We start from the raw sequence: 9,764 nt of genomic DNA, 5'->3' as shown, positions 1-9,764 counted from the left end.
AGTGGGTGGGGTTAAAGGGGGGCGTGGCTTCACCATCACCTTATATGGGCGTTGAGGGCTTGGCTTAACTCTAGGGGCACAGCTTTGTCTTGAGTGGGTGGGGTTAAAAGGGGGGTGGCTTGAAGGGGCGTGGCTTCCGGCATCACCTTATATGGGCATGGGGGAGGGGGGGCGTGGCTTTCCTCTAGGGGCATGGCTTTGTCTTCAGTGGGTGGGGTTAAGGGGGAGGCGTGGCTTCGCTATCACCTTATATGGGCATGGGTTAGGAGGGGGGCGTGGCTTATCTCTAGGGGCGTGGCTTTGTCTTGAGTGGGTGGGGTTAAAAGGGGATGGGGAGCGTGGCGTGAAGGGGCGTGGCTGCCACCATCACCTTATATGGGCATGGGGGGGGCGTGGCCTACCTCTCCGAACTGCCCCTCCCCCAGCTTCTGCCGGAAGCGCAGGCGCTGGCGTGGGAAGGTCGGGAGGGCGGGGCAAGGGGCGTGGCCGGAAGCGGGGTGGGCGGAGCCTCCGATGACGTCAGCTTCGGCGTAGGCCTCGGCCCCGCCCTCCGGGGCTAGGTGGGGGGGGGAAGGGAAAGGGGTGGGGCTTGAACGAGGTGGGAGGGGCTGTTGGGGGGGCCAATGGGGAAGGGGCGGGGCTTGGCCTCACCGTCGGTGTTGATTGGCTTGGCCCCGTCCGGGGGGGTCCGAGCGAGCCCTCCCATTGGCTGGGCGTAGGTGGCCAGGAGGAGGCGGTAGCCTGGGTTGGTGAAGGGAGCTGGGGGGGGGGGGGGGCGTTAGGAAAGGGGAGGGGTCTGGAGGCTCCACCCCCTGAATATATCCATGTATCCATATATCCATCATCATCGTCATCATCATTCATCATCATCATCATCATCATCCATCATCATCCATCATCATCATCATCATCATCCATCATCATCATCCATCATCATCCATCATCATCATCATCATCCATCATCATCGTCATCATCCATCATCATCATCATCATCCATCATCATCATCATCATCCATCATCATCATCATCATCATCCATCATCATCCATCATCATCATCATCATCCATCATCATCATCATCATCATCCATCATCATCATCATCATCATCATCATCATCATCATCATCATCATCCATCAACATCATCATCATCATCCATCATCATCCATCATCATCATCATCATCCATCATCATCATCCATCATCATCATCATCCATCATCATCATCATCATCATCATCATCCATCATCATCATCATCCATCATCATCATCATCACCATCCATCATCATCATCATCCATCATCATCCATCACCCATCCATCATCATCATCATCATCATCATCCATCATCCATCATCATCATCATCATCCATCATCATCCATCATCATCATCATCATCATCCATCATCCATCATCATCATCCATCATCATCATCCATCATCATCATCATCATCATCCATCATCATCACCATCATCATCACCCCCCCCCATCCCGCACCGTGTCCCCCCGTTGGCTCCTGGTACTCCCCCTCTCCGGGGGGGATCCTCTCGTAGCGGGGGGGCCGGCGCGCCGCCGCCGCCGCGGGGTTCATGACGATGGTGTCCCCGGGCCCCGAGAGCTGCACCCGCAGCTCGCCCGCCGACGGCCGCGCCTGGGGGACACCCTTGGCTACCACCCATGCGGCCCAGGGCATCCCAGTGCATCCCAGTGCATCCCAGTGCACCCCATCCATCCCAGTGCATCCCATCCATCCCATCCCATCCCATCCCATCCATCCCATCCCAGCCCATCCCATCCCATCCCATCCCAACCCATCCCATCCCATCCCATCCCATCCCATCCCATCCCATCCCAACCCGTCCCGTCCCATCCCAACCCATCCCATCCATCCCATCCCATCCATCCCATCCCATCCATCCCATCCATCCATCCCATCCATCCCATCCATCCCATCCCATCCCATCCCATCCATCCCATCCATCCCATCCATCCCATCCCATCCCGTCCATCCCATCCATCCCATCCCATCCATCCCATCCATCCCATCCCATCCATCCCATCCACCCCAGTCCCTCCCAGTCCATCCCAGTCCCTCCCAGTCCCTCCCATCCATCCCATCCATCCCAGTCCCTCCCAGTCCATCCCAGCCCATTCCAGTCCATCCCATCCCACCCATCCCATCCACCCCAGTCCATCCCAATCCCATCCCAATCCCATCCCAGTCCCTCCCATCCATCCCAGTCCATCCCAGCCCATTCCAGTCCATCCCATCCCACCCATCCCATCCCAATCCTATCCCATCCATCCCATCCATCCCACCCATCCCATCCCAATCCCATCCCATCCCAATCCCATCCCAATCCCATCCCATCCCATCCCATCCCATCCCTCCCAGTCCATCCCAGCCCATTCCAGTCCATCCCATCCCTCCCATCCACCCCAGTCCATCCCAATCCCATCCCAATCCCATCCCATCCATCCCAGTCACTCCCATCCATCCCAGTCCATCCCAGTCCATCCCATCATGGGGTTCAGTGCATCCCATCCATCCCAGTCCATCCCAGTCCATCCCAATCCCATCCCAATCCCATCCCATCCCTCCCAGTCCCTCCCAGTCCCATTCACCTTGCCCAAGATCTTCCAGTACTGGCGCCAGAGGATGAGGAAGATGACACCCAATAGGAGCAGGATGATGGCCACCAAGCAGCCAATCAGGATGGACGTGGGGCTGTGGTCGGCTTTGCCTATTGGTTGGCCTCCATCGGGGTCCGTTGGGGCTGGCAATGGGGTGGAGGGGGGCATCATGGACCAATCACATCAATGGATTCCATCCATGGAGCCATCGTGGACCAATCACATCAATGGACTCCATCTATGGAGCTACCGTGGACCAATCGCATCGCGCCCCACCATACCTGGGGTTGTGACGTTGGTGGCCACGTCCCCACGCCATTGGTCCTCCTGGATGGCCATGACCCCCACGGAGGGGTCAGGGGGGGTGGCTGGAGGCCACCCACTGGACCCCACGATCTCCTCCACCACGTCTATGGGGTGAGCCCCATGGAGCAGGCAACGAAGGGGCCCATGGGGTGGTTGAGCACCCAATCACCCAACCGTTGACCCCATCACCCAACCGTTGACCCCACAACCCAACCGTTGACCCCATCACCCAACCGTTGACCCCATCACCCAACTATTGACCCCACCACCCAACCGTTGACCCCATCATCCAACCGTTGACCCCATCACCCAACCGTTGACCCCATCACCCATTGACCCCACCACCCATTGACTCCACCACCCAACCGTTGACCCCATCACCCAACCGTTGACTCCAACACCCAACCGTTGACTCCATCACCCAACTGTTGACCCCACAACCCAACCATTGACCCCATCACCCAACCGTTGACCCCACAACCCAACCATTGACTCCATCACCCAACCGTTGACCCCATCACCCAACCATTGACCCCCATCACCCATTGACCCCATCACCCAACCATTGACCCCATCACCCAACCGTTGACCCCATCACCCAACCGTTGACCCCATCACCCATTGACCCCATCACCCAACCGTTGACCCCACCACCCAACCATTGACCCCATCACCCAACCGTTGACCCCATCACCCAACCACTGACCCCACCACCCAACCGTTGACCCCATCACCCAACTGTTGACCCCATCACCCAACCGTTGACCCCATCACCCAACCGTTGACCCCACCACCCAACCGTTGACCCCACCACCCGTTGACCCCATCACCCAACCGTTGACCCCATCACCCAACCGTTGACCCCATCACCCATTGACCCCATCACCCAACCGTTGACCCCATCACCCAACCGTTGACCCCATCACCCAACCGTTGACCCCACAACCCAACCATTGACCCCACAACCCAACCATTGACCCCATCACCCAACCGTTGACCCCATCACCCAACCGTTGACCCCACAACCCAACCGTTGACCCCATCACCCAACCGTTGATCCCATCACCCAACCGTTGACCCCATCACCCAACCATTGACCCCATCACCCAACCGTTCACCCCATCACCCATTGACCCCATCACCCAACCGTTGACCCCATCACCCAACCATTGACTCCATCACCCAACCATTGACCCCATCACCCATTGACCCCATCACCCATTGACCCCATCACCCAACCGTTGACCCCATCACCCAACCGTTGACCCCACTACCCAACCATTGACCCCACTACCCAACCATTGACCCCATCACCCAACCGTTGACCCCATCACCCAACCGTTGACTCCATCACCCAACCGTTGACTCCATCACCCAACCATTGCCCCCATCACCCGTTGACCCCATCACCCAACAATTGACTCCATCACCCAACCGTTGACCCCACCACCCAACCGTTGACCCCATCACCCAACCATTGCCCCCATCACCCAACCATTGACCCCATCACCCAACCATTGACCCCATCACCCAACCATTGACTCCATCACCCAACCATTGACCCCCATCACCCATTGACCCCATCACCCAACCATTGCCCCCATGACCCAACCATTGCCCCCATCACCCAACCATCGACCCCAGGGGCCCACCTGAGAAGAAGGTGACCTCACTGAAGAGCATCCACTCCCCACTGAAGAAGAAGTGGCACTGGATGAAGCGGGCCTGGCGCCCCCCAAGTGGCACCGTGATGGGGCGGGCGCTGGGGTCCTTCATGCTCCCAGCCAAGCTATGGGTGACCGGGGTGGGCTCCCAAGCTGTGGCCAAGGTCTTCTTAAAGAGACACTCCACCTCCTGGAAGATGCTCACCCCATGGCTGTGCATGTTGTTGCAGTGGACCTGGGGGGACATTGGGGTCCCATGATGCCCTGGGAGGGGGTAAGGCCAAGGGGCTCCAATGGGAAGATTCAGCTCCTGAGTTGGGGTCTCCAATGGGAAGCCCCATCCCTAAGGTTGGGTCGAGGTTGGGGGTCTCCAATGGAAGCCCCATCCCTAAGGCTGGGTCGAGGTTGGGGGTCTCCAATCAGAAGCCCCATCCCTAAGGTTGGGTAGAGGTTGGGGGTCTCCAGTGGGAAGCCCCATCCCTAAGGCTGGGTCGAGGTTGGGGGTCTCCAATGGGAAGCCCCATCCCTAAGGCTGGGTTGAGGTTGGGGGTCTCCAATGGGAAGCCCCATCCCTATGGTTGGGTGTCTCCAATGGGAAGCTCCATCCCTAATGTTGGGGGTCTCCAATGGGAAGCTCCACCCCTATTGTTGGGGTCTTCAATGGGAAGCTCCATCCCTACGGTTGGGTCTAGGTTGGGGGTCTCCAATGGGAACCTCTGGACCCTAATGTTGGGGTCTCCAATGGGAAGCTCCACCCCTAAGGTTGGGTTCTTCAATGGGAAGCTCCACCCCTAAGGTTGGGGGTCTCCCCTGGGAACACCCCATCTCCCACCCTCCCATCATGCCGTGGGGCACCTGCATGGCTCGGAAGCTCCGGAGGGCCTCGAACTCGAACTCCAGCTCCACGTGGGGCTGAGGCCCCGGGGGTCGGCGCCACCCCACGTAGTCGTAGCCCGGCCACAGGCGTCGCTCCCGGCTCCGCGTGAAGTCATCCAGGCCCAAGATCCCATCGGCCAATTGGCCCAGGCCCCCAAACTGCAGCCTGGGGGGGCGGCAGGAGATGTGGGGCGCAGCATGGAGCAATCCCGGCCATGGGGGTCCAGGCGTGGGCCAATGACATCAATGGGGTCCATCCATGGGGTCCATGCATGGATCAATGCCATCCATGGGGTCCATCCATGCAGCCATCACGGACCAATCCCATCCATGGAGCCACCATGGACCAATCCCATCCATGGATTCCATCCATGGATCCACTATGGACCAATCCCATTAATGGACTCCATCCATGCAGCCATCATGGACCAATCCCATCCATGGAGCCACCATGGACCAATCCCATCCATGGATCCACTATGGACCAATCCCATCCATGGGGTCCATCCATGCAGCCATCATGGACCAATCCCATCCATGGAGCCACCATGGACCAATCCCATCCATGGATCCACTATGGACCAATCCCATCCATGGGGTCCATCCATGCAGCCATCATGGACCAATCCCATCCATGGATCCACTATGGACCAATCCCATCCATGGGGTCCATCCATGCAGCCATCATGGACCAATCCCATCCATGGAGCCACCATGGACCAATCCCATCAATGGACTCCATCCCTGGAGCCACCATGGACCAATCCCATCCATGGGGTCCATCCATGGAGCCATCATGGACCAATCCCATCCATGGAGCCACCACGGACCAATCCCATCCATGGAGCTATCATGGACCAATCCCATCCATGGATTCCATCCATGGATCCACTATGGACCAATCCCATCAATGGACTCCATCAATGGAGCCATCATGGACCAATCCCATCCATGTCACCATGGACCAATCCCATCAATGGATTCCATCAATGGTGCCACCATGGACCAATCCTATCCATGGACTCCATCCATGGATCCACCATGGACCAATCCCATCAATGGATTTCATCCATGGATCCATCAAGGACCAATCCCATCCATGGACTCCATCCATGGAGCCATGGATCCATCAAGGACCAATCACATCAATGGACTCCATCCATGGAGCCATCATGGACCAATCCCATCCATGTCACCATGGACCAATCCCATCCATGGAGCCAACATGGACCAATCCCATCCATGGAGCCACCATGGACCAATCCCATCCATGGACTCCATCAATGGATCCACTATGGACCAATCCCATCAATGGACTCCATCCATGCAGACATCATGGACCAATCCCATCCATGGGGTCCATCCATGGAGCCATCAAGGACCAATCCCGTCAATGGACTCCATCCATGGAGCCATCATGGACCAATCCCATCCATGGTGTCACCATGGACCAATCACATCAATGGATTCCATCCATGGAGCCAACATGGACCAATCCCATCCATGGAGCCACCATGGACCAATCCCATCAATGGATTCCATCCATGGATCCACCATGGACCAATCCCATCCATGGTGTCACCATGGACCAATCACATCCATGGATCCACCATGGACCAATCCCATCCATGGACTCCATCCATGGAGCCATCAAGGACCAATCACATCAATGGTGTCACCATGGACCAATCACATCCATGGATTCCATCCATGGAGCCAACATGGACCAATCCCATCAATGGTGTCACCATGGACCAATCCCATCCATGGACTCCATCCATGGAGCCATCACGGACCAATCCCATCCATGGTGCCACCATGGACCAATCCCATCCATGGATCCATCCATGGAGCCACCATGGACCAATCCCATCAATGGATTCCATCCATGGATCCATCAAGGACCAATCCCATCAATGGATTCCATCCATGGATCCATCAAGGACCAATCCCATCAATGGATTCCATCCATGGATCCATCAAGGACCAATCCCATCCATGGATCCATCCATGGTGTCACCATGGACCAATCCCATCCATGGACTCCATCCGTGACGTCACCATGGCCCCATCCCATCTGGAGATGCTTTTGGGCCACTGCAGGACAGTTTGGGTCCCATTGGGACCACATTGGGGACCCATAGAGACCCATAGGGACCCATAGCGACCCATAGTGACCCATAGCGACCCATAGGGACCCCTAGGGCCCCACAGCGACCCATAGCGACCCACGGCGACTCACGGGCCAAGGCTGTATCCATCGTAGGTGGAGTCGTTGAGGACAACGGGCGCCGGGTCCAGGAGCATCACTTGGCCATGGGGAGCCGTGTAGGACACGAGGCCTCCTATGGGGACGCAGCCCCATAGGGCTCGGCCGTGGGGCTGGGCTCCCACCACCCTTAGCACCGCCCCCATTGGGGTCGGAGGTTGGGGGCCACCGGGAGGGGCGATGGGGTGGGGTGGAGGGGGCAATGGGGGGCGATGGGGGGCAATGGGGGCCAATGGGGCGCAATGGGTATCAATGGGGCGCAATGGGGTGGCAGTGGGGGCCAATGGGGGTCAATGGGGCTCAATGGGGTGGCAGTGGGGGGCAATGGGTGCTAATGGGTATCAATGGGGCTCAATGGGTGGCAATGGTGGCAATGGGGGTCAATGGGCGTCAATGGGTGTCAATGGGTGCTAATGGGAACCAATGGGTGTCAGTGGGTGTCAGTGGGTGCTAATGGGAACCAATGGGCATCAGTGGGTGTCAAAGGGAGCCAATGGGTGTCAATGGGTGCCAGTGGTTGTCAATGCGTGTCAATGGGTGCTAATGGGAACCAATGGGTGTCAGTGGGTGTCAATGGGTTCAATGGGTGTCAATGGGTACCAATGGGTGTCAATGGGTGCCAATGGGAACCAATGGGTGTCAATGGGTGTCAATGGGTGTCAATGGGAACCAATGGCTGTCAATGGGTGTCAATGGGTGCCAATGGGAGCCAGTGGGTGCCAATGGGAACCAATGGGTGTCAATGGGTGTCAATGGCTGTCAATGGGTTCCAATGGTTGTCAATGGCTGTCAATGGGTGTCAGTGGGTGTCAATGGGTGCCAATGGGAACCAATGGGTGTCAATGGGTGTCAATGGGTGCCAATGGTTGTCAATGGCTGTCAATGGGTGCCAATGGGAACCAATGGTTGTCAATGGGTGTCAATGGGTGCCAATGGGAACCAATGGGTGTCAATGGGTGCCAATGGTTGTCAATGGGTGTCAATGGGTGCCAATGTTGTCAATGGGTGCCAATGGGAACCAATGGCTGTCAATGGGTGTCAGTGGGTGTCAATGGGTGCCAATGGGAGCCAGTGGGTGTCAATGGGTGCCAATGGGTGTCAATGGGTGTCAATGGGTGCCAATGGGAACCAATGGGTGTCAATGGGTGTCAATGGGTGCCAATGGGTGTCAATGGGTGTCAGTGGGTGTCAGTGGGTGCCAATGGGAACCAATGGGTGTCAATGGGTGTCAATGGTTGTCAATGGGTGCCAATGGGAACCAATGGGTGCCAATGGGAGCCAGCGGGTGCCACTCACCCTCCCAGGGGCACCCATAGAGCTCGAGGCGCAGGCAGACGCTCATGGCCCGTGGGGCGCGGGGGTAGATGCGGAGGGCGCGGGCCACGGGGGGCGGGGCCAGGTCCTTCAGCACCACCCCCTCGGGGTCCTCGTTGCCCCCGATCACCTGGGGGGCGGGAGGGGGGATCCCGTGGGTACCATTGACCCCCATTGACCCCCCATTGACCCTATTGCCCCACATTGGCCCCATTGCCCCCCATTGCCCCATTGCCCCCCATTGCCCTCACTGTCCCAGTGACCCCCATTGCCCCCCATTGCCCCCATTGCCCCCCATTGCCCCCATTGTCCCCATTACCCCCCATTGCCCCCCATTGACCCCCATTGGCCCCCATTGACCCCCATTACCCCCATTGCCTTCCATTGACCCCCATTGACCCCATTGCCCCCACTGCCCTATTGACCCCCATTGCCCCCATTGCCCGCATTGAATCCCATTGCCCCCCCATTGACCCCATTGCCCCCCATTGACCCCCATTGCCCCCCATTACCCCATTACCCCCATTGACCCCATTGCACCATTGCCCCCCATTGACACCATTGCCCCCATTGTCCCATTGACCCCCATGACCCCATGACCTCCATTGCCCCCATTACCCCTATTGCCCCATTGACCCCCATTACTCCCACTGCCCCCATTGCCCCCCATTGCCCCATTGACCCCCATTGCCCTCACTGTCCC

At 57.9% G+C, this 9,764-nt stretch overlaps 1 protein-coding gene across 1 annotated transcript; it reads right to left on the bottom strand.

Moving 5' to 3' along the window:
- Positions 1-401: 401 nt before the first annotated feature.
- Positions 402-9,191, bottom strand: LOC134161652 (epithelial discoidin domain-containing receptor 1-like; the record flags this gene model as incomplete). Its single annotated transcript, XM_062614693.1, has 9 exons — positions 402-556; positions 652-759; positions 1,496-1,649; positions 2,624-2,775; positions 2,914-3,042; positions 4,591-4,837; positions 5,458-5,644; positions 7,721-7,823; positions 9,044-9,191. Coding segments are annotated over 9 exons (1,383 nt in total), but the record flags the coding sequence as incomplete, so codon positions are not given.
- Positions 9,192-9,764: the final 573 nt, after the last annotated feature.

This window comes from Pezoporus occidentalis, unplaced genomic scaffold (assembly GCF_034315485.1).
Source record: "Pezoporus occidentalis ecotype Australia unplaced genomic scaffold, CSIRO_AGI_Poc_V1 ctg1776, whole genome shotgun sequence".
Lineage (NCBI taxonomy): Eukaryota > Metazoa > Chordata > Aves > Psittaciformes > Psittacidae > Pezoporus > Pezoporus occidentalis.
Note: the sequence above shows the minus strand (reverse complement) of the source record. Positions and strands in the feature narration are given on the sequence as shown.